Source organism: Vidua chalybeata, chromosome 11, assembly GCF_026979565.1.
Source record: "Vidua chalybeata isolate OUT-0048 chromosome 11, bVidCha1 merged haplotype, whole genome shotgun sequence".
NCBI lineage: Eukaryota > Metazoa > Chordata > Aves > Passeriformes > Viduidae > Vidua > Vidua chalybeata.
Genome location: NC_071540.1, coordinates 2312355 through 2338932, shown reverse-complemented (window position 1 = coordinate 2338932; position 26578 = coordinate 2312355). Strand labels below are relative to the sequence as shown.

The 26578-nt window shown below is 37.6% G+C and overlaps 1 protein-coding gene across 1 annotated transcript in view; it reads right to left on the bottom strand.

Annotated features, from left to right (window-relative positions):
* The window catches only part of LOC128793483 (transcription initiation factor TFIID subunit 4-like), a 147817-nt gene that overhangs the window by 93558 nt on the left and 27681 nt on the right, over window positions 1-26578 (bottom strand). The window contains exons 8-10 of the mRNA XM_053952694.1: window positions 21015-21120; window positions 16906-17020; window positions 9236-9405 (exon numbers count right to left, since the gene is read on the bottom strand). Coding sequence (XP_053808669.1) covers window positions 9236-9405; window positions 16906-17020; window positions 21015-21120 — 391 coding nt within the window. The remainder of the gene's footprint in view (window positions 1-9235; window positions 9406-16905; window positions 17021-21014; window positions 21121-26578) is intronic.

Genomic DNA, 26578 nt, shown 5'->3' with positions numbered 1-26578 from the left:
TAACTACACACTTGGCAAAAGCAACCTTTTTGTTTATATTGAACTTTTACTTCCTAGTTTGAATACACTTCATTCTTGTCAAAGGAAAACAAGCAAAACAGCTCCACTCTAGAGGGTCATCTTGGTGTAATTATTTTAACACAACAGAGCCAGAGAAACAGTTGCATCCATACAAAATCTATGTGTAGCCCTGGCCATAGTCTCATCCTATTTCATGTGCTGATTTAAAGCTTTTATATGCAAGTCCATAGGATTTGGGGCAGGACAAAAAAAATTCATCAAGTAGAGAAAGAATTTCTCAAGCATCTTACTCAACCCTAACTATACAATTCGAGTTTTTTGAGGGAAGTCATGTAAGATTGACCAGCAAAAAGCTTCCACTCCTCTAAAAAGTCTCAACCAGTGGGTAAGTCTGGGAACTTACTCATAATTCATGCTTTCTGAGGAAAAGAAAAACTACTTTGAGAAGAGGTCTGTCCTAAGGTATATATAACCAGACAATCCAGTTTCCAAAATTCTGTCTCTAAGCTAGATAATTAAACAGCTGAAAGGCAGCTATTAATCATCCATAAAGAGTCTTTTTTATTACCCTTAGTGGTTTGTCTCTAACAGAACCCAGCTAGACACCAAACAACATTCTGCACAGGTATGTGTAGGCTTGGAAAATGGAAGGAGCTGCCACAAAGCATGGAAGCATAAACAGCATCTAGCAGCAGAGAACACTTGGCATTCCCACAGCAAGGAATCACAGAGCACAGAACGAATGCCAGCTCTGAAGGAATATAAGGCACTACAATTAATTGTTCCTCTGCTCTCTTCTGTAACTAAACTGTGTATCACCTAACTTCTTTTAGAAGAAATCAAAATCTCAATGTGTTAAGCAAAGACAATATCCTTATGTTTGATGTTTAATTCCTCTTCTTTAAATAATTCAACTTTAAGATTATTTTTGTGCCATTTGATGTGTGTATTCTAAAAGAAGGGCGGGTGCTGAAGTTATTAAAAGGAGGCACTGAAAGACAAAGTCTTTGAGAAGTGCAGCTCCACATCCTGCCCTATAATCCCAGTAATCTGTGCTGCAGCAATTGAACAGTGTGAGGAAAATACTGAAGTCAGAGGAGGGGCTGAAAACTGAAACAGGGGCAGGTTTCAACGTGTCAAATAAGAACACACAGATTACAATTATATGATCTTTTCTTCTTCATCTTGGTTTTCCCAAAACAAAAAATACAGCATAATAAGCATGTCCAAAGACATCCAGGAACATTCAAGAATAAACACAGAGTGTAGAGGACTAGAAAATATGTTCACTATTTTTATGAATAAAAGTAATTGCCTCAATGCACTTTTGTGCTTGGTTACTCACTAGAGTCAAACCAAAAGAGATTTTTACAAGGACCAGATCAGAAAGTACTAATATGGCAAAGACACCAACAGGAGTCCCTAAGAAAACAACAGAGAAGTTGTTAGTTGGGGATTTATCTGTTTTCATGCAGAGTAGACAAATGTGTTTCTTGAGCTAAACTCAAAAGAGTAAACCAAGACAAGACCTCAGGCTTAAACACCATAAATACACTATTATGACAGTACACCAGGTAAAACAGAGATGGAGCAGAACTCCTGTAAGAATGTCAAGATGACAAACAAATGCCAGCATCCTAGAGCACAGTCCTCACAAGGAACAGAACACACTCTCCATCGTATCCACAGGATTCAAAGCATACCAAGTATAAGAACTTGGTTCTGTTCCTTTAAAGCAAATTGTGTGAACAAAACAGACATTTTGACAATATTTTCCCTCTGAAAAACCATCTCTGACACCACAATCAGACCAGGCATCACAGTTGTCACCACAAGCCTGATGCGAGGCAGACTAGTTACGAGTGAGGCTTTGTCTAAGGAGGCAGGATGGGCATGTCACACAGGGAGGAAATTCAGAGGATAAAACCCAGGAAATTCAAAGGATACCAGAAGGGTAGACCAAAGATCATAACCTGAATTTCAAAATGTCAGCACCTTCATCTGTCTATGCCCAGGATTAAAATTAAACCTGCCAAGATCAGGACACCATCCCACATTCATTAATACCAAATAGAGCATCACCAGATCCACCACTGCAAAATTTAACCAGGTCAGATATGGTCACTTAATTTTGTCAAAATAGCTTTAGTTTATGATCCTTTATAGTAAGGTTGCTACACTATTGTGCAAGAACAGATGGTGGTATCTCATCTGGCACAACTTTGTGTAGCAGCTACTTCCTTGAAAACAAATACCCTTTGGTCAGCAGCAGAATGTCTTCATAGCAGTTCAGTATTTGGCTCTGACTTATTTAACACAAGGGACTGCAAAACTGGTTAAGCCACAGATTAACCCTCTCTGCTTTACAACCACTGAAAAAAGTGCCAAATTGCCAATGAGTTATAGTAAATTCTGGACTTGTGTGCAGTAGACTCAGCAATGTGAAGGAGGCTGACAATGGGAGAAGGAAAGATTAAAGGAAGTTACAAAGTTTGTCAGTAATTTTAAGAAATAAAAACACTACAACCTTAGTATGAGCAGCAGGATTGCCAAATAAACATAATGAACAATCATTCCAACATATTTTTAAAAATATTACCTTTTACTTTTTCCCCCTTAAACGATCCTTGAAGATGCTGCTCACTGATCAATGACTTCCTCCTCCACAAAGATGTTCCAACATGTGTTGAGCGCTGGGGACATTAGCACCACCTCTAGAGCATGGAGTTTGCCTACAGGGATAATGTAAGTCAGCTTTATTGCAATACTGAATGGTTCTCTAAGGTTTTCTTTTTATTGTTCTTATTTTACATCCATGGACTTTATAAATGAATCTGGTAGAGAATGCATCTCCACAGAATGATGATCTTAATTTTACTCTCCTTTGCAGAGACCTGGAAATTTAAGCCGTTCAATTCCCAGATGCAAACTTATTCTGAGGCTGGGTAACATATTTTGGTGGGCCCTGAAGGCCAGAACTGCCTTCCAGAAATAGCAAGACCTTTTAAAGATGGCACTTTCACTACATTCACAAAACAGAATGAAAAACGAGTGAAAACAAAATGATGGTGAAAACAAAACTTGAATTCTCTAAATATTTCTGAGACCAAGTATAACGGTCATGATCTCAGCTCAGCTGGAGTAAAACCTTTGAAAATGATGCCTGAAGAAACAGCATCATTTTCTTCATAAATAGTCATAGTTTAAACATAGCTAAATTAATCATATGTATTTTGAGAAATTAATGCTTGATGAAATAATATCAGTTCTGACACCTAAAGGTGATAACAGCTAAAAGCATAACTCAGATTCTGTAGTGTTGCAGAGCCAATAAGATTAATAAAAAGAAAACCTTGGAAATACACAAAAAAATATTGAACAGAAGCTGCCCTACCTTTCACAGAAAGGCAGACTCCAAGCTCTCAGGTGGTACTGAAGTTACCATTCCAACACATGTTGGGACATCTTGTAAAACAGGAAGTCTAATCATGGACCTATTAAAGAAAGAACAACAACAGGGTTTAACATTCTGCTGAAGTACTTACTGATTATGTTTATTTGGCAACACTGCTGCTGATACTAAGATGGGAATGTATTCCCACCTTTTTTGAAAAGGAAATAGTAAATGTAAATCAAATATAATTGTCTTATAATATAGTAACATTAGCAATTGATTCAGTTGGAATATAAAACCAAATTCTCTATTGAACATGTACAATGAACTCCAATCTCAGCCTATCAACAGCCTAAACACCTATGACAACTATGGACATTGGTTAGAAAATTGGGAGCAGCACACATCTTCTCATCTAAATGCAATTTCTAGCAAATTTGTTTGATACTAATGAAAAAAAGCCCAAGTTACAGAACTATTCCAGACATCAGAATGTGGATACATCTCTACACCTGCCACATCTCTGCAGTGCCAGACTGAAGTTTACAGAAACTAGAGAAAGTCCATGCATTTGGCATGCACAATAACTTGCAATTTGGATTATACAATACCTAACATGACTTTTTTGGTTCCCTGAGAATAAGTAGAATCCAGAGAACTCCACTGTAGGTACAGTTCAAGCAGACTAAGCATGTCCTTAGGACAGTGCATGACTTCAATCTACTACACTTATGAACAGGTAGGTGTTAGAGCAATCCCCAAACACAATCCAGAGTTATGTCCACAGGCATTTACAGAGGTCATCCTGACAGACAGATGCTGATGATAAAAAATGATATTCAAATGAATACTTCAGTTTGAAGACAAATCAACTTATGGACAAAAAGTTAAAAGTCAGCAGTGAAAATCACATCAACAAAAAGTGCAGTGAAAACAAAAAATTATATTCACAGGCAATCGGAGAGCTCAGAATTTCAGTACACACAACCACAGTAATTGAAGTAGCTATAAAAGCCCTCTAAAGTAAAGCAACCAGAGAAATAACTACACTTTCATGTTAGAGCTGCTCTGTATATGAAAGAGCAGTCATCAATAGGACAGTTTCATTTCATTCAAACAAGAATACAAATGTTGACAAACAAACCCAGAAAAAGAGGATGACAGAAAGACTTACTAAACTAGTAACAAATGCTTTAAACAGAGGCTGAAATCACCTGGCCTGGTTTCATGAAGGGTACCCCTATGGGTTTTAAAATGGTTTAGCAATATAAAATGCCCTCTAGAGCACACAAATTCTTTATTTAAAATATATACATAAGGACACAACTGCTGCCACTGCAATGCCACACAGTAGATTCAATATACTCCAGAATATAGAAAACACAGATAAGCTATTTCTGTAGGTTTTAACATAGAGTTTTGTAGTAGACATGCAATTCAAGCGTGGCTGAACAAAGAAAGAATCAAGGCAGAGCAATGATCAATATTTCATCAGACAGAATTAAAAACATATTTTACATGTAAAATAACAAGAAGGTAAATCTATAAGTTATGCTGAACCTAACCATACAACTGTTATATTGACAGAAATAGTGGCTCACTTCTAACCAGCCAAGCTCCTCTGAAGCTGTTTTAAGGAGGAGTCTAGGACTTATAACTACTGAATCAGGAGAAACTGGATTCGTCAGCACATTTTCAAGCTTTATAATAACTGGCATGCAGCACTATGCGTGTTCTAGATTAAAAATTTATTTATATGAAGCAAGAGAATCCAGAACTAGGTTTGTGGTGGGAAATACTGCAGATGTATGCTATGTCAGTATAACACACTTTTTCCAAAGGACATTCATAATGATGCTAGGTAACAAAAAATACAGCATTTTGTAAAACCATGCTATAGATTGATTTCTTAATGCAGTTGTAAAAAATTCTGAATGAAAGTGAAATAAAAATATCATGGCTGATTCTCCAATAAATTTCTATCGTATGTATTAAAGTTAAAATAATTTAAAAGATACAAGGTGAACAGTATTCAAAATGTATTCTGTGTGGCCAAACCAGTCTTGTATTTGTTAGAATGCCACATGTGTTCTATTTAGTCAGTGCTCTGTAACAATAAAACTGAAGGAGAAAAATGGGGTGAAGAACACAAAGTGAAACGAGAAAGGAACCATCTAAGTCAAAGAATACAACATGCCAAACTCCTGCTTAAATATTATTGCATTATAACAGTTAACTTATGGTTAGGGTTCACCACAAGTTGTGACATTTTAGGGAGAGTTAATAAAAGCAAAATGGCATCATCTGATTGTAGAAGAAATGAGTTAGAAATAAAAATTGTGGGAATTAGTAAGCTCCTGCAGATTCTAAGCCTGTGAAGGTATCATGTTTTGTTGTTCACAAATATAAAGCAATGTTTTTTGGAACCCCCAGTGAAGGTTTTAGAGACCATAAAGTTCTCAGAAAAGTACATGAGACAGCTGTTCCCTTTTTCCAAGGATTTAGGAAAGGATTAGAAAAAGGATCATGTTTTATGCCATCCTTTGCTGTGTCCTGCTACCTTTCACTAATATTTAACATAAAACGCAGTACAGCCTTGTTCTTTTCAGCACTCAGAAGCCATGCAGTAATCAAGGAATTAAAGCCTCTATTTTCACAAGACTGTTAAGAACTATAGAAAACTGTCACACTTTAAAACCTGCTTTACTAAGTGTTGCCTGTTGCCTCATTCAGGAAACAGCAAAAACTCAGAATGTCAAAAACTAGCTTCTAAAACTTAAGTAACACAGCATTCTTACTCAGCAAGAAGTAACTTATGAATGAACAAAAGTGAAACAATTACAAATTATTAAGGTTATTTTTCTTGTTTCTTTCCCATAGAACCATGTGGAAAAGCTAGGATTTTTCAGCATTTCTTATTTGTGAGGGTCTAATCAGCTTGCTTGCCCTCTGAAGAAACACTACTCATTCTACTAACAAAGTTAAAGACCTAGAAAGCGTCAGGAGTTGGTATGCACATGCATGATGCATATCAACCTCTGCCTCTCAACTTCCCAAAAAGAGACACAAAAGCCTTCCAACCCTTTGCATATGTTTCATTGTGCTATGCTGTCATGTAGAGAGATCAGGGTTTAAAGTTTTATGATTCCAAGTGGAATAACAAAAGAAATACATTATATGCTGAAAAATACTCACTCTTGATTTTGCATCAAAGAAGAGTTTGAAACAGTCACAGCCTTGCCTTCCTACATGAACAAATGGCAATGATTACCAGCCTAAAATGACTAGATACAAAATTGGATAAGGAAGCATGTGGGAAGTGGATGAATATCTTTGCATGAATTACCTTTCAGTTACTTCTTCCATTGAAATTGATCAATATTAGTCCCTTAGATTTAAAATAAACTTTGGATTCTAACACTGCCAAGCTCAAGTAGAGATAAGAACACACAATATATTAAGAAACCTCTTTCACTATGTCTTTGAGGCATCTGGCTGGTGGTTACTGCCAAAGTCTGAAGAGCATCTGCTCTCACTTTAGCAGTTTATATTCCGACTCTGGTGAATGGAAGCACAATCTCTGAAACAGCCTTTGGGGAACACTACCGAGTTGCTCGACAGAGCTCTTACTCAGAAAAGAGAGGAGGAGATTAATATTACAGAAAACCTGAAAGATCTAGCTTCTGAGAAAGGAGACAAGAGCAGTTTCCTAATACTGTACACACCACAAATCTCTTTTACTAAAACATTAAAAACTTGCCCTAAAACGGAAGTGATTAAATATGAATAGACCTCAAGGTAGAAAATAACATCTGTTTAAGTCGTATTCAGGCAAAAGTAAGAAGAAACAATGTATCTTATCTCATTTGTCAATAGGCATAATGAAAACAGAACAGAGGACTCACATAACAGACTTTTTCCTAATGTGCTCGAGAAGGTCACGGGCGCTTTGCTTAGTCCTGGTGTTGTCACAGCAACATATGGCAATACTGAGTCTTGTCGTGAACTTACAATGTCATTATTTTAAGTGCCCAGTAGCACAAATTACTAAATTTGTGTGTGGTCCTAAGCAAACAACAAATCTGGCCACACACAGTGAAAACCCAGCTTCTAAAACTTCAAAATCAGCTGAAGGAATTTTCTCCTCAAGAGCCATAGATCCCAGATAGTAGCCACTTCTGAACTCTACAGCCACTTTCAAAACTATAAAAGGCTCCATGTAAAACCAAAATAAAGCTCTAAAAGTGGCTGCAGGAGATCACTAGGAGTGGCCGCTCTTCTGGATTCACTGCTTTTGAGAAGTAAATCCCTGCAGCTGCTGTTAAAAGCTTTGAAAGTTTCATTTCAATTATCAAAGCCAATAAAGCTTCAAAAACAGCCATAGGGATTTGTTCCTTGGAGAAGCAAACCCCAAAAGGCAGTGATGAATAGTGAGATGGGTTCTGTGGCTCTTAAAGTATGTGCAGATTCCTGTAAGTCCTGCACTTGTAATTACAACTCCATGTTGTGCAGCAATTGTTACAGCCAGATAGCTCATTAAGGCTTATGTGGCAAATTCATTACTGATTTCCCATTCTTTCTAACAGTTTTATGTCTGTTGCCTTTGCCTTTTCTTGCACCTGTATCAACTATTATGAGAGCATCCCTCCCAACAGTTTCTCAGACACATTCCACGAAGACCTCGCTGGCTGCAGTCTCAGGTGGTGCTAAGGCAGTCCCAAAAGGAAGGACATGCTTTCCCAGCCGTCATCACATCCTCACAGCGAGCTGACTACAGCCTGCAAAACCATTCCTTTCTCTGAAGGGGAACTTAAAATGGCATTTTGTAAAGTACAAGAGTGAAGTCTGACAATAAGTCAATGAAGAACTTGCCTGCAACTGCAATATAAAAAGGTTCCCGTTAATTCAATGAACAAAAACACAAATAGCATTTCAGAAGCAACCACATGCTTAAAAAAAACTAACAGCGCTGATTTTTAACAAGATTTTGGTCTTATCTTTAAAACTCTGAGAAGTAGATCCCTAAAAATTTGTGATGTAAGCATAGGCCTGAAAGAGATACAATTTACACCCCTAAATAACTGGAGCTTAGTATGTTAAGACACTGATGGCACCGCAAACATTACAAAAATTATGCTGAAAAATATACATTTAAGTACCAGAACACAAAGTGTATATTAACCAAGTATGTTGTATAAAAATGCATTCTATTTTACAGAAGTGTATTTCCTAACCTTAAAACATCACTGATTCTGATCAGTTATTCTACTAAAGTTTTTAAGTTCCATTTTCAAATGGCAGAATAAATAAACATACCTTTTTGCCATGATAAATAAACACAGCTTTTTGAAAACATGCCATAAGAAAATCACTATGAACTTAAATAGATGCAGGTGTTAAGAACTGAGTAACTGGTTTGTATAGGGAAAGAAAATCTTGACAGGAAACTTAAGCATTCTGTTAAATGTTATTCACAGGTGTCCTCTGTGACCTGTACTACTTACTTTACCTCTGTGTTTCAATCTTCTCATGTGTAAAACATGAAGGAGGATTGTGAGAAATAATTAATGTTTGCAAAGAGCTTTGAGATCCTTGGATATAAAAAACATAGGAAAGAATGAAGTTTAAAAGTACCAGCGTACTATTTTATTTCCAACTTGAAGTAAGGTACTTTTATCACAAAAACCTTGAAAGTTTAGAAATACAAAACTATGGAATCAAATGCTTAAAAAACCATCTTAAGTGCTAAGCATATTCTGTTTCTCAGAACCTCATCACTCTGAAGGAAACACTCCCAGAAGGAAAGGATGTGCTTCTCACCCGTTTCAAGTATGCGTTTATGGAGAGGTATAGCAGCAAGAAAGGGTTCATCTTTACAGGACTGGATCTGAGCTCCAACCAAGTCAGAGTTGGTAGCCAGAATTCGGGCACTTTCTTCATTAAGATTTATGCCAGCCATAGAGGCAACATCATTGATGTCATCGTCATCTCTGCAATAAAAAAAAAAACAACATATAAAACCAAGTTCTGCATGTAATATATTCATTTTTTGCATCATCTGCTTCTCCAGAGGAATCATCATGCCACATGCCCAACAGGTGGGCCAGTTGAGACACAACCCTTGGTGTCTCCATTTTCATAGAGTATCTTCAGAAACAACAACATCTTTCTCTGACCATATCAGAAAACATCAGAAACAGGACAATTTGACTGGTAACAGAAAGTGTGACAGAGGTGTCTTAATCTGAGAGTCAGGGATATCAATGAAACCAGGCTGATCAGGAAACTAAAGGCAAAGATCACCACTAACAACTGAACACTGGGATTTCCTCATTATAAAAAAACTAGGCATAAAATGGTAAAATAAGTAACAGAAATTAAAAGCAAACCCGTGAATTTTTAATCCTTCACTGTTCCACAAGTTCCTACTAAAACAGGCATCAACACATTTTCAGCAACAGTCGGGGAAGATTCTTTGACCATGCTGAGCTCATAGGTAAACCTGGGCTCCAAGCATGGCTGGAGTATGTGCTGGTAATTTTTCTGGCAACATACAAATATCAGCTGTGTCAACAAGTTTTAGGAAAATGAGCTGCTTTTGAAAAGATGATAGCAACTCCCAGACTATTTTTTTGCCCTGCAACATCCTTTTTAACAGCTTGAGAAAGTACAAACAAATTTGAGTTTCCATACCAGTATCTCCCAAGCATCTTTACCTCCTACCTGTCTGAGGGATGACTCAGAGCTGTGAAACAGCCATCTGGATTTAGCACATTCTGTTTCAAAGTGTTTGTCTGACATAAACACGATTTCAACATATTCTAGAGTCATTACATAACCTTTGAGAATATTATTTACAGAATATATATACACACACAGATAAGAACATTCAAGTCCAGACTCCTATTACTGTATAAAGTAAGCAAACAAAAGCTTAATTTAAAAGATTTTTTAAAAATTGTTACATACTTGATGTCCCATGCACTCTAAAATATTTTGCCACTTGTGATAAGCTCAATGCCCACAGTAAAACCCAATAGCTGCAAATAAGGTATGAGAATAAAAGGAGGGAAATCCAGAAATCCATAATCTAGGTCCTCCCGCTCCTCCCATACTCTTCCTGTTATCTGTACTACAGCAGCCAATTTTGGTGAAAGACTACTATGGTTTGATAAATACTGCTTTTGTTTTCTTTTGTGGGAAGAAGTCAAGAAGGGACTTATATTTGTGTAAACCTGCAGAAATGTGCTTAACACTTGAGGCAGAAAATGGAATATTTTAAAATACTTTTCAGAAAGTCTACACAAATGAGCTTCTTTTTATTTCCAGGGGTGTTAAGCACTTGATTTCTTGCCTTAAAATGAAATTCCTGAGAGCAGTGTTGCAACATCATAGAATGGTTTTGGTTGGAAGGAAACTTAAAAGCTCATCCAGTGCCACTCCTGCCATGGGCAGGGACACCTTCCACTGTCCCAGGCTGCCCCAAGCCCCATCCAGCCTGGCCTTGCAAACTGCCAGGGGCAGCTTCTCAGCATCCTCACAGGGAACAATTCCTTCCTAATTCCCAATGTAAACCCATTACCCTTTAGTTTGGAGCCATTCCCCCTTGTTCTGCCACTTCATGCCCTTGTAAATAATTTCTCCCCATCTTTATTGCAGGCTCCCTTAAGGTGCTGGAAAGTAACAATTGGGTCACCCTGGAGCCTTTTCTTCTCCAGGCTGAAAAATTCCAATGCTCTCAGCCTTTCTTCCTAGGAGAGGTCCTTCATCCCTCTAATCCTGGCACTTTTACATCTGACATAGTGTCGACACAATAATCACCTGTGGACCCAGGGCCACAATGAGGAATTGGCTCCATGCCCACACCACACAACCAACACCGACTGAAATATTCAGTGATCAGCTCAGAAGTTTGTAATTCTACAGATGAAAAACCACAGGTAAAACTGAAAGAAACCAAGATTCTGTCAGGTTAAAACCTGAATGCTTGCAATGGAGTGAGAATCACCCAGGACTCACAAAGCCCAAATCCAGCAGGCCTCAAATCACGAGAAAACCAAACTCCCAGCAAGGCAGTCATCAGACCACAAACTCTGAACTATGTAAAACAGAAGCTTCTAGAAGACAGCCTTGAACCCAGAATTTCAAAATAAAGCTCAAACTGACCAAACCACAAGTGCAGTGGTGACGCCCCGTGGGCCCTCACCCCGCTGTGGGTCTGGGTGTCAGGGGACGAGCCTGAGCCCTGGAGGAGCCGGGTAAAAACAAACCAAGAGGTTCCCAGGAAGGGCCCCACAGAGCCCTGCTGTCCTGTCCCTTCAGCCGCAGCTCTCACAGCTGGGCAGGGGTTCCCAGTCCTGTCCCTTCAGCTGCAGCTCTCACAGCTGGGCAGGGGTTCCCAGTCCTGTCCCTTCAGCTGCAGCTCTCACAGCTGAGCAGGGGTTCCCAGTCCTGTCCCTTCAGCAACTCTCACAGCTGGGCACAACTGGCCAGCAGGAATCAAGAGTCTCAATCCAGTATTTGCACATCAGGCTGCCAGGACAGAGAGTGATATCCTTCAAGCAATCATCCATTTAAAAAATCAAAACAGCCGTCTTGACTTCTAGAACATAACTTCTCAGAGAAGTTTATACTTCTTTCTCCTTTTATTTCATAGCTGAAGAAAACACTATAATCTTTTACCTTCCTTCTGCTTAGAAATTTAGCTACTCCAATTTTTATTCAGTTACAAATCTATGACCACATTAAAAATAAATATTTCTGAAATAAAACCAGATAAGTATTTTGGACACAAATTAGATTTCAATGCAATTATCGAAACCAATGCAACAGCACTTAGAAAAACCATCACTGTAACTCCTGGAGAGAATCATATCTTCCATCTTACACATGCAAGCTACAATATGCAAGTATATCCTTTTTTTTTCAGTATTACACGGAAGACAAATAAGAAATGTATTAATCATAGCTGGGACTACAATTTTTTTCTGACAGGAAGAATCCTATCCATACATTCTTCCTTGCTTCAAGGAACTTCATAATGAAAAATGTTTGGATACTGAAACATACATTTATATATACAGAGTTGCTATTCTTGCCAAACAGTTTCCTATAAAAGTGAACTTTTAAGCCCAGATAAGTGAGTTTTCAGAAGTTATTCTGTGGAACAAAGATGCCATCCAGTGGTCATCTAGACTGATGATTACTGTCTATCTTTCCTTTTTCATCAGAGCACAGTATTTAACAATTTCATATTTCTTGGCATATATTACTATGCTCATTCTAATTCTACTGTTTCAGTAAGTATTTCTGGTTTTTACTGATTTAAATTCTGAGTCTCATACGATGAATCTAACATTCCAACATTGTATTTTTAAGACAGCATGAGTTCTCAAACTCCCTCCAAACACAAATTGTATCTTATAATAATCCAAGAGTCCAATTCTTCCTCTGATATTCAACCTCTTGTAACAGTTTTCCTTTTCCCTCATTATAAAAACTCATGCAATTGCCAAAAGAAAAAAATCTTATCTGAAAATAAACAAGAAAACCCAAAGTATTTGCACAGTTAGTTATCCGTTAAAGGTTTCAAAGATTTTGTTTAAACTCAGACAAGCCATTATAAAAACCTGGTGTCACTTTCTTTATGAACAAACTTTAACTGCACAATTGCACAGTTTTCTTTCCTGTGCACTTTGTCAAGATTTGAGCCACTGCTGTCCCAATCGAAACACTGAACTGCTCCCAAATAAGCCAGAAGAATGCAAAAAGCAACCAAGACAACATCATACTATTGACTCCCCTCTCTTACAAGGGAATTGCATGTCATTAGGACAAAGTCCCTACGTGCCACACATCCCATGGATCACACAATCAGAGATAAACAATACATGGCATGTAAACAGCCACTGCTGTATTATATTTTATAATGGCACAGATTCCATTTACACATCAATTATAATGTTTATTCTGACACTCATGTTATAATTTGAAATGTCTCCCTAATACTGCTTTGCCACACAATTCATTCTCTATGTGAAATTTTCTCTCTGATAAGCAAAAGGGCTGACAGAAGAAACCACATTTATAGTCAGTATTTTTCTTTATTTTGAAATATATGGAAAAAAACACAATACTCTTATAACTTGAAATAATTTATTTGAAAAAACAAAAACCTCAAGGCCAAGGTTTCTTCACATGTCATTTTGAAATGAAAACTTTCAAGTTATCCATTTAAGATCCACATTAGCTTTCTACCACTTAAAGGGCAAGCTGCTTCGCTTATGTTGCTAAACTTCTGTTTTTAAAAATGAAAATTAAATACTAGACAAGAGATTTTTTTTTTTTTGGCTATGCAAGGGAGGTCTGAAAACAAATTTTTTATTTCCACGTAGAGTCCACCTCAAAATGCAGTCAGACAACAAAATAAAACACAGATACTAAGATCAGCTTCAAATGATCTCAGAAACTTCACAGAACTGTCTCTGAAAACAAACCCCATCACATTGGCTGTACAAAACCTGACACTGCCAGGTTCCAGAAGGTCAGCTGAAACTCTGAAATACCATTTCAGAAAAGGAAAGGTTTCTGTCAAAAGGAAGGAGCAAACAAAACACAGCATCATCCCACACAGCAAGGGACACATCTGTTCACTTCTGGCCCTGGCACGCCATGCCACTGAGCCCTGCTGAGCAGTCTGGAGTTCTGGGATAACATGAGAGGACAAACACCCACCTCCATCCTTGGAGTGCTGGGATAACATGAGAGGACAAACACCCACCTCCATCCTTGGAGTGCTGGGATAACATGAGAGGACAAACACCCACCTCCATCCTTGGAGTGCTGGGATAACATGAGAGGACAAACACCCACCTCCATCCTTGGAGGAGCACAGAGCACACCTGGACCAGCCCGACCCACCAAGCCGCTCCGAGCGGGAAGCTGGACCTCCCAGCTGAAGTGATTCCATCTCAACATCAGAACAAATGCTTCCACTGGCTCCCTTCAATGGCCACTACCTGAACAGTGGTAAGAACCACTTGAGAGCCTGCTGCTTTCACCACACAGGAGGAGCTGGTGCCAGTGGGAACTCTGAGGGGACCAGAGGTGATGAGCAGCAGCTGTGGACACATATGCAGGTCCCTGGCAGACTTCAGTGGGATTTCTGCTTCTCTCAGCTACAGAAACCTCAAGCTGGCCTGTTATGGTACAAACCCAAGTCTAGACCTCTGCTTGCAAAACTAACAGAAACATTACTAAAAATGAAACTTAAATTTCTGTCCTTAGGTATTAACAGAGTTGAAAAGTCAGCTAACTGGGGTTGTAGGTAGTTCTCTCTGAAAAACACAGCAATAATAAATTTAATACCAAAAAAAGTGACCTAAAATTTCACAAGCACAGCTTCAGGTTGCAGAATTCTTGGGCTGAGAACCCTGCATCACAGAACAGCTACCGTAACAAACAGTGAATTCATGTGAGCAGTCTTACTGTTCATTAAGTAAGACTGACCTTAAAGGCATAGCTGCAATTTGCAAAATTCTTAATTGCTAGCTCTTTTATGTAATTCCATCTTGTATCTCCTACAGCTCAGAATAAAGAAGAGGAAAAAAACCAGAAAACAATGAAATTCAAATTTCTGTTTCTAGTGACCAACACTTCACTCACAAAAGTGAAAAGTTCAAATAAGTTATTTTAAAGAAAGCAGAATGTAAAATAATGAAACAAATATGCAATAATAAAACACTAAGGGCAAAATAAATTTATACATAACACAACTATTTTTCAAAATTCTTGCTTTGCTTTAGATGCCAGTTTGCCTTCTGGCTAAAAACACATTCTTCACACACGCTGGGAATGTTGAGGAAAACTAGTCAGCATTCAGAGGATTAATACAGATTTCTAGCTCTGTGCCTTTAGGCTTAATAGTCAGACATCTATTTGTCCTCAGGAGAGGTTAGGGGTTGAAATGCAAATATGCAAACAACTGAATTCTTTGTTAATATATCAGGAAAAAGCTTGATCTTTGCTGCTGTTTAATAAATCTTTGCAATTTTATAGACTTATTTAAATGCAGCTTTGTGTCTTACTATTTTGAAGGAGAAAACAATGTAAGGAAACAAACACATTCATTCTGACTAAAATTCGTTCTCTAGAGGAAAAATGACATACACCCTTGACAGCTTATTTACCAAACTCACTAAAGATTTATTGATTTATCAATCAGTGCCTTGAGCATTTGCTTCTCCCCAAGGGAAAATTAACAATTCCAGCTAACCTAATATATTCTATGTATAAACTAAGTGAATGCAAGAATCAATCCTGGCACAGTTTACAACATCCAGCTAAAAAAATGCTGTCCCTTTTGGTGTATGTAAAATTGAAAGCTATACTAACGAAGAATAAATGCTCATGTTGCTTACAAACATAAAAAATACTTATTAAGACAGTACAATTGAACCCAACAGACATTTTAATTCATTTAAATACTCAGTGGGAGGCAAAAGCATTGGAAAATAAAAAATTGAATGATTTTGCTTCCAGATTAATACTAAGTACTACCACTATTAGTTACAATACTGACATGCCTCAAAGCAGATATTTCAAAGAGCTACAAATTCTCTTTTACTTCACCTGCAAAAGCATAAACCTGAAAATTAATTAGTAGTTTGATGATGTCAGAGCAACAGAAGAATCCCAGAAGATGAAAACTAAAATCTAGGAATAGTCTGTCACTCAATAAAGAAAGAAAATATTTTGACAGAACTAAAATGTACACAACTAAAATGGTGCTAGCGAGAGCAAAATGAAGTAAACATAAGATTTGCTTTTCACTGTCAAAAGTAAAAATATCCCAAATACATAAAAATAAAAGTCTGGAGTATAAAGAACTGGCAGAGCAGCAGCTCAGTGCATCACTGGTACTCTGCTGAACCTTTTTTGCAGCACCTGGTTCCTGCAGAGGCCCACAAGCCACCTGACCTCCATGAGCTAAGGAAGCACAGGGAGCTCAGACACAGCAAAGCCTGCCCTTTAAAACCAGGACTAACAAACCCCTGCTCAGGGATCCCCTCCCAGGCCGAGGAGGGGCTGCTCCACAGAGGCCTTGTCCTCACAGCCAGCACCTTCCCAGCAAGACACATTCCATAGGAGCAGCAGAATCCAGTGCATAACACCAACCAGAGATTCTTTTAGATCCTCGTGCACGTAATTCCATTCAGCCAAAGCTTTATTATAATCCACAGAATTTACGGTTTCATTAAACATTAAAATGTGCATTTAGAGAAAAATCCTCAAGATATGTAATGATCCCCTTCCTTCTTTAAAAATAGAATTAAGTATGAAAATTTCCATCCAATCCCAGGGAAAAAAGACAGGAATTATTGTAAAAGACTGCCCTCTGGTGTTACACCAATTCTAAATTCTGTTTTATACTTCAGATCCCCCCCAAGCACCCCGCTGCATTTTTTTATTATTATTTTTGCTTTTTTTACCTGAAAGAACCACCTCCAGGGTCATTCAGCTTGTTTTTCTGATTTGCAGAGACCTGAACACCAAAGCCCCCAGGACTTTTACTGGCTTGTATTGTTGGTGCCTTCCCTACTGTGCCTGAAAAACACCAAGCAATGTTATTATGAGCTGTCTTAGACAATTTACATCAAAGAACCTTCTGTCCAGGAACTAAATTTAACTGTCTGTAAATTGCAAACAAAGGAAGTTATTATTTTTAAAGACTATATGCTGAAGAAGAACAATTTAAAATACAAAATTTATATTAACATTACAGTTTGTTCAATATTTACAGAACAGTGAAGATTCCAAAACTGAAAACCACTGGGCATAAACAGCTATAATATTTATAATGGCTATAAGTGTGTTTGCAATTGCCAGTAAACCACTTTTCTGCATAATCTGTACAGAATAAAGAAGGCGAATTTGAAATGTTCTTAATACAAATACTTAAAGCCAGAGTTACTCAGGGTATTAGCAATGCCTTTTACATTTTCTATATAGTAATTGTCCTTTATTGCAGTGAAAAACATGTATTTCAGAGTTGAAAGTACTGCATGTATTTTAAAAATATTTTGCATTGCATATAAAAGGAAAACACTATTGCCAAATTCGACAAACACCCCCATAAAGGTTGTTCCTTGCTTTCTCATCTTGAAAACAATGACCCAAAAATAATTCATGTCTGTATCTAGACTTTACAAGTCTTGAAGTACAAGCAAAACAGGGCTTTCTAAATGAGCCAAAATGTGGTGGACATCCAGTAAATTAAAGAGATCTAAATTCCTCTCTGACATGAAACTTCTGGAGTAGGCCCTCTATGACTGCCTAAACACATTTACTTGGGATACATTTTGGGTTTCCTTTAATCCCACCTGTGTTTTGGCATGTAGAAATAACTCAATCTACTTGATTTAAAAGCTCTCACCTCTCTCTTGTGTATCACTCCATTTTATTGAGCATTACAGATGTGGTATTTGAGACTTTGAGAAGGGTGTGAAGGCTGCTCCTGCACCCCAGGGACTCAGTTGCACATAAATGGCAAGGTAAGAACCTCAGTAGAGTTACAGGATTTTTCTTTCATGTATAGTAAAAACCTGAAACACAACTATCCTAATAAATCCTTTTAAGAACATTTCTTGGCTAATACAAAGCTGCTAGCTTTGACTGAGTCCTGCATTACTCTTTTTTTTTTAAATTTGAAGTCTTCATCTACTCCAACATATGATCTTAAAGAGAAAATAATTTGATCATGTTTGTTGAGTTCTCCATCTGTATAAATAAACTGTAATGTGGACTCTCAACATTAGCAAATACAAAACCAGATTTAGGACTTCAGGCTCAAGCCTGGGGAATAAAAATATTTTGCCATCAGAATATTCAAGGTCCATGAGATGTCACAGACAGCATTAGTTCACGGACCAGGCAATTCATTTATCTATTTCAGATGAACTAATGGAAAGGTTTTCTACTCAGAGAACTGGAAGGAAGGAAAGAAATAATAACAAAAATTAGCAGATTTCTGCTTTGTACAATTAAGATCTAGAAGATTAAAAATGTGCTAACCTTGAAAACTGTTGCAATGGCAAACTTAGAGTAACAACAGCACTCCTCCAGAATTAATATACTTCTTTGGAATCAGTATCAATGCTTTGTTTTCTACAGATGATACTTTTGATAGAAAAACACCTCCAAAACATGTATATCCATACGGATATGGAAGAATTAAGTCTCACATTCACCCCAAGTATATGTAATTCTACTCAATGGATTGGGCAAAGTCAATGTAAGATTTGGGATGACATTTGAGCTTTCTGGTTTAAATAAATTACAACTGTGCATGACTAAGGGTTAGACATAATATACCTATAAAACATCCATTTTTATTATGGACAGAGCATATTTTGAAAATTAAAATCACCTGTGGGCCTAGATAGTTCATGGGATTGGTAATGACATACAGAGTCTTTCACCACTGCGTCCTTGCTTCAAATTTTAATTACCATGATCTAGAAAAATAAGCCCAAATTTAGGAGCTTATAAATTCCTAGCTGTATTTCAGCACTGGTTAAATAGCTGCAATAAATATTCTAGTTAATTATTTTATTATTTGGCTCAATTCATCCATCCAATCCATAAGATGAATTGACCTGATTATTATACTAGTAGAGTGCTTTGATAAAGGAGTGTGAATTTTTCATGCAGTAACAATGGTGTTACTTCCACTGGTGTGGAAGTAATTTTATTTATATAAAGGTCCTTAAAGCATGCCAGTTTTATCTAAACTACTGTTTTAAGAAGCATTACAGTCTTGTTCACATGGATGTACTGAAGATACACTACACTTGGGAGATTCACTCCTGTCAAGGAGGAAAATGCAGCACTTTGTGGAGGCCAGCTCAGTTCTGAGGTAACTATCCCTAACTAGTCACGCTCCACAAAATTATGCTACCATAATTTTTATTTAGATGATGTCCTATTCCAGTATATTAGCTCCTTCTGCAGGAATACCTAGGCCAGTATAAAATAACATTGCACTGGTGTTTACAGTAAAAGGTTTTAACAGTATATCACAATGATGCACTCTTGACAGTGCTGCCAGCACACAGGCAGCCTGCTCCCTAGATGTGGGCTGCAGGATGAGTGGTTTTATACTGGGATGATTTCTAAGTGCCTATTCTTGGGGTTTTTTTTGTCTGTGTAAATAAAACCATATACTGGAGGGCTTAACCAAACATGTAAATTTGAATAAGCTCACCAGAAAGTAGGATCTTGCATAAATTGGCTTTTATAAAATCATTTACCATAAGTCAAACTGCCAGTTAATTGCATTACACTGGCTGATCAAGGGCTATCAAGAATAAACTCATATTCTGAACCTACTGTTTAAAAGACAAATGCCAGTATCATGCAAATTCTCAGTACACTGTTGACATTCACAACTTGGAGACTGAACAAGCAAAGAAATGAAATCTGCCTTCACTCTCAAACACATTAGTCAGAAGTGAAAGCTCATGCTATAAGATGCATGGACATGTTATAAACTCAGGACATGAGTATCAGTGCTATCAAACAAACACATTTTATGGTGAGCAACTGTATTCCTTCCTAACCTGAAAACAGCCTACAGGATTACAGTGACAGCTTGGTCTTTGTGTCCATTCAACCTTTGGATTCCCCTAGGAGAGCAGAGCAAGTAAAACATCAACTGCTGTTAAACATTTTTGATGCTTTTTTTACCAAGGAGAATAGAAACAACCAAGCAATGAAGTCAAGTAGGCAGCAATAGCTTTTATGTGCATTTGAACTAATTTGAGTCCTGATTCAGTACCTGAAGATGACAAGCTCTGTATTCCATTACAAACCCTCAATCTGTAAATGCCCACATCCAGTAAGATACTCTCACACATATTCAGGAAAAGTAAAACCTAAGCCTAAGAGATTCAGTGGTAGAAAGAAACAAATGGGTATCTATTAGGAAGCAAAGAGGCTTCAAGAATCCTCTTAGAAAGTGGGCAGTATCAGCCAGACATGAACCCACCTGTGCACAGACAGATGAGGAAGGTGTGTACAAAGCACATGCCGTGGCTAATCATGGCATGTCAGGTTGCTGTAGCCAGTCTCTGATCTCACCAAAAAGTAAACATACTGACAGGAGTCAAAGAAACCAACCTGAGGCTTGAGAAATTTCTCTAGGGCTCCCACCTTGACCTGTGTAGCTGCAGAGATGGGGACTACCATGTTCTGCTTCAGGAGTATGAATTAGAAGTAGGATGATTAAATTGAGACATCCACTAGGCTTTGGGAAAACAAAGAATTTTTTTTCTTGGCCCAGAGTTACAGTTTAGGACAGTGAGAGTCAAGTTCCTGACCTGGTTTAGTCCTAGGATTGTTTCAAAACATTTCACTGTGTTGGTCCAAAACACCTTGAAACTGCATATGAAAACATGCACTCTTCAGCCAGCATGAGGTAAAAAGAAATGTCAACAATGTTGCCAATGTCAACACTGTACCTTTTTCCATGCTACTCATTTGTAAGTACAACAAAATTCATACAAAGGTAACAATCTCACTAAAACATTTAAACCCATACCTTGTGGTCTAATGGTCTGAGTTATTACCACTGGCATCCTAATCTGGGTAGTCTGGCAAGCAGGGGTTCGTTTCACAGTTTGAGCAGATGTTGACTGGATAATCTGCTATTATTAAAGAAAAGTATACTTATATTATACTCTTTATACACAAACACACACAACGTAAATACACTAATACCTGTAATTACCAAGATAAGCACGTGGATCTCTACAAGCACAACTAGCTGGTGACAAAAGTCATATTCATGTAATGCATGTGGTTGTGTGTGTGTGTATATACCTATTTTGTCATTATGCTTTAAAAAATTTCAATAATATACGACACAGATGTCATACCTCACAACCTTCACTAACAATAGATTTCAAATTCGTAAGGTTAATATTAAAATTCAGACTTTTGTCTTTAGAATTTTTACTAGGAAGAAAAGCAGTTTTGTAGAAGAAAATGCTGCAATAATTGTAGTGGTATCCACCTACAAACATTAGGCCTTGCACTAAATATCTACGCTTTTTAAAGAAAACATCCTAAAAATAAATTCTAAAATATTATGGGTTCCAAAGTCAGATATACACAAGAAAGCAAACCAAGTTTTGTGGTAATCATATACTATGAATCTTTTAAACGCTAATTCAGGTTCTGAAGTTCTTCCTTAAAACTAAACCTGGGTTAGAAACTTAAAAATTGACCCATAAACAAATCAAATCAAAAAGGAAACACGTGCAAGGGTCATGTTTAATCAACAGCAAAATGTTCAACAAAAAAACCCAAACAAAACAAAAACTCAAACCCAAAAATCAACATTCATATGATCAGGGACAGGGTAGGCACAGATGTAATGAACGGAAGATTCAGAAAGATGTGTGGAAGCTGCAGAGCTGTAAAAAAACCCATAAATAAACTCTGAAAAGAAAACACTGGCAAAGAGCTATTTGAGTAAAACTCCAAGCACAACTCAGGCATGGCAACTTCAGAAGCCACGTGCTGCTCACAGTCACAACTGAGGTCCTCCCCCTGTGTGAGCCTCCCACCCTGGATGCAGCATTCCCTCCTGGAAGGCAGCACCACACGGCACCTCCACCCAGCACCACTCCCACAAGGAGCATCTAAAGCAATTGCACTTAGCTGGGCAGCAAATGGCCAAACCTCTGACTGCAAAGCAACCTATGGAGGAAAGGAAAGAAGAAACAGCATCTGCAAATGGGACGTGATAGCAGAGGATGAGCAGGAACCAGAGCTCCAAAACTGCAAGGGAGACAGGTGAAAACTACAAACAAGGTAAGAGCAATGAGGCATCTCTCACGTGTTCTGGAGAAAAAAAACAAATTGGGCCATTCTGAAGTTACAAAACTGCATTTTGTACATCCTAAAATACAGAGAGTCGAAAAGTTACAATAAACCTGTGAATGTAGAGGTATTAGCAATAACCACCCTGCAGAAAGAGAAAAGGGAAAAAAGACTAAGGATTCAGCTTCAACTATGGACACTGAAGGAAAAGAGAGCATTTGTACTAAGCACAGAAATGGAGGAAATCGAGATAAATTTAATTGGTCAAGACAGAGAGTGAATAGTCACACTCAGAGGGGAAAGAATAAAGCAACTACCATGCTTAATTAAAAACAGGAAAGAAACAGAGTTGATCAGTGAAAGCAATAGAAAAACTTTAATTTAACTGCACTTTGATGCACAGGAAACATGAACAAGTGTGGTTTCAGTAAAAAGACAGAACAGTCCATGTTAGGAAAACATACATTCTTATGAAAAAGGAGAATGATGCCACTTTTACAATAATTTATTGAATCAGTTTGCAGAGAATAGTGAAGAAAAGCTGCTCTACCTTAATGGGCCAGAAGCCAGGGCATAAAGGAGATGTGTGGGACCTCTGGACAGAATTACTATATAGTATTTAGAGTAATCTTCTGCAATTGTATTTTTTTTTCTCTCTCTTTGAGGCAACTTCTACAGTTCAGAACCAAGTTCTTTTTCCCTCAATTAATATTTTCATGTGAATACCCTACAAAATGAGCCACTAACACCATAAAGACAGGACAATATTTAACCATTTAAGATTATATAAATGTCAATGTTTTCTTTACTATCCAATACATTCCACAAACTGTCTTTGGCAAGTACTGTACTAGGACTTCAATGTATGTACAAATGCTGAAAGTCTAGAAAATTGAAAAACAAACTTTTCCAAGGGGCAGAGACCAAAATCATAAACTCCATAAAGAAACCAACCAGCAACAGACACATATCCTCTCAAAAGAACAACTGCACCAGAGCTCACAGTAGCATCTTACATTAAGTCCCAGTTTCTATATTGGAGTTTTAAGAAATGTGCAATCTCCAGATCTGGAAGTCATTAAGGAATTAACATTAGCAATTTGTTTCTGAAACAGAGTATGTAACTTCTTTGCAACCTAGGGACACAGTAAAAACCAATGAATCAGAGGATCCGGTATTAAAATTTGTAACTATGTAAGCCACACTTCATCAGTTAAGGTAATTCAAACTGTTCTAATTGTCTTGCCTGTTTTTCCAACATCATAAACATTACTATTAAGTCCTTAGCTTGACCTCAAAGTTGTAGGCAATGAGCAAGTGTAGTAGCAGGCTGGTCTGGGAGATGATTAACTTAAATTATTTCATATTTCTCACAGACTAGAACCACGCGCAACAAGTGTGCCCCATGTCAGGTTATCTATCCACATTCTGAATCAAAGCTGAATGCCACTGATCAGCTGACAAGCACTGACCCAGACTGAGAGAGCAGATACAGGAGTTTTAGGGCACCCAGTTTAGCAGGGATATTACTCCAGCCTTTTCCCTTCCAGAAAAGGGGAGATCTCAATGCTGCTGCAACCACCTTTGGGAAGATGAGGAGAAGACAGAGTCAGACTCCCTCAGATGTGCAGAGTAGAAGGATGTAGCACAAAAGACACAGGCTGGAATATAGGAGATTCCAATATAGTAAAAGAAAAAAAAAATGCCCACCATGAGGGTGGGCAAGCTCTGGAACAGGTTGCCCCAAGAGGCTGTGCAATTTCTTCTTGAAGACACTCAAAACATGACTGGTCACATGGGAGACATCCCAATGTGTAAGCAGGAGGCTGCACAAGACACCTCCAGGAGTCCTTTCAAACCCTTCACCACTGTGTCCATAAACACACCATCATTGATTTTATTAAAGTGCTGAGTCAGAAAAGGTAACAAGACAGAATACAAGTCTTCAGAGCTTACAGAAACTGTTCATCATTCCACCTCCCCTAAAAAAGGAAGCATTTTAATTATGTACACCTCTGAAGACAGCAAACACAACAACAGAACGACAAAGGCACAGAAAATAGAAAAGACAGAATGTGATTTAGTCATTGCCTAGATTTGATAATTAGGAAAATGGTAAAATTATGATCAAGACAGTGTTGAGACAGCAAGTATTGTCATATACTAGTTATTCCTCTTCAGTTTATCTGTCAAAGTTGAAGAACCATGTCCCATGCTGCTGCACTTTGGAGTTCTTCAAGGAACACACTAAAGCAGCAAAGTCATGGCATTGCTTCTCCAAGTGCAATGTGTGAACAGTTGCCTACATTTTTCTTCTATAAAATAACATTTTTCTGCAAAGTAAGATGTACATTTCTCACAATAAAAAGTATTTTCCCTCTCTTTTTATTTCATCATTGCTCTGCTCCCTTTGTCATCTCTCTCCACTCTTCACACTCACTTTGATTCACCATTTGTCTGCTCTGCCAGACCTCCTCCTCCTCTCCTTCTGAACACTGCAGATACTGCTCTGCCCTTTGCTAAAGCTGACTGTATTTTCACAGGTGAAAAAGGGGATGTTTATACAAAGGTGCTCCCATAAGGTAGCAGGCTCATGAAGACAGAAAAGGATATACAACAATCATACTACTAATAACCAGAATAACAAAGAGGTGACAGCTGAAATACCCTTTTTTTTTTTTCCTAAGGGTTTTCTTCAAGAGGCATAGATTTGGTAACTGTGAGAATAAAGTAATGGTTCTCTCTGGTCCTGATCTCAAGCCAGAAGGTGATGATCATTCCATGACATCTTCTACTGTGTAAGTTATTGCAGGACAGAGAACAATTAAAGACATGAACACAGACCAATAATCAACAGCAAAACCAACAAATACAGACTGAGAAAGAATCCAGCCAAAGCACATCAAATGTACAGAAGCAGAAAGAGAACAGAAGTTATCAGTCTTTCTCATGCCTGCACAAGAGAGGCAAAATTAAATGAGAACCACTCCCTACAAACCACTGAAAGGAAAATTCCTTTAGGACAGTAAGATTAGAACGCATTGCTAAAATTTCTGAGGACAAGGATTTTGCAAATCTCCTGGACCAGTGCAGATGCACAAGGTTCCAACCTTTACTTGATGAGGGCTGCAAAACCAGCCTGGCCCAATTCACAGGAATCACCTTTTGCAACACAAGCATCTGATCCCAAAGCTTAAACCTATCAAGTACTGCAATAAAGAAAAAAAAAAAAAAACAAACAGTGAACAAGAGCTTCTGCAAAGAATGAAAAACAAAAATAAATTTGAAAAATATATCCTTTACCAAGCTTTTTTTTCTCTCAACTATGTTAAAAAAATAATGTGAAAGGAAGAAATATATAAACATATAAAACTCAGAATGGCTGTGGTCTGATATGACATTTATCTTCACTCATGAGTAAACACTTGCTAACTCACTTGTGGCTATGCCACTTGTGATTTATCAGTCTACTCACTCCTGAAGATAAATGTCATATCAAACCTCAGCTATCATGTAATCTGGCAGCATTAACTTACAATGTTCATGCTTTTATGGACTTAGAATTCATATTTACCATTGCTTATCATGCTGCAGTAGCAGCTACAGTTTTTCTATGGTGCCTCAAAATCTACATAAGCAATTATTTTTCCTCCCAAATTAAAAAAAAAATACTATTTTAATGTTAATATGACAACAATATTATTCCATTGAGTACAGGCTTTCAACAAAGAAATGAAGAAAAATATAACAGAAGCCATGACATCACTTGTCCCACCTGCTCCTCAATTTATTACACAATTCTTCCTACAATGGTCAAATGGTCTACTTTTGAGGGTTTTCAATTATGGCTGTCTTTGGCAGCCTGATCTACCATCTAATATTCTCTCTTTAAGGATATTTTGCCTTCTATCCTACCTTAATCCTATTTAATTTAATTATATCCTTTTATTCATATTTTTACCATCTTGGCCTGTTCCAAATAATGAATTTTCCCTTTTATTCTCCCTTACAATCAGTGTTTGAAGAAGTTACGTGTGTTCAATTCTCTTAAGCTTTTCTTTTAATCTTCACTTTCAAGCCTGGCCTTTTTTACTGGTTTCCAAACAGCAATCAGTGACAATATTCTCCTTATATTAATGTACAGCCCACAAAATTCTGAAAACAAAGTCCGTGATAACAACTCAGAAAACCACTAGGCTGTGTTTCAAATAAGCATACAATTTGTCAAGTACAGGCTTTGTTCCTGTTAATGAATGCCAGATATCTACTGCTCAACAG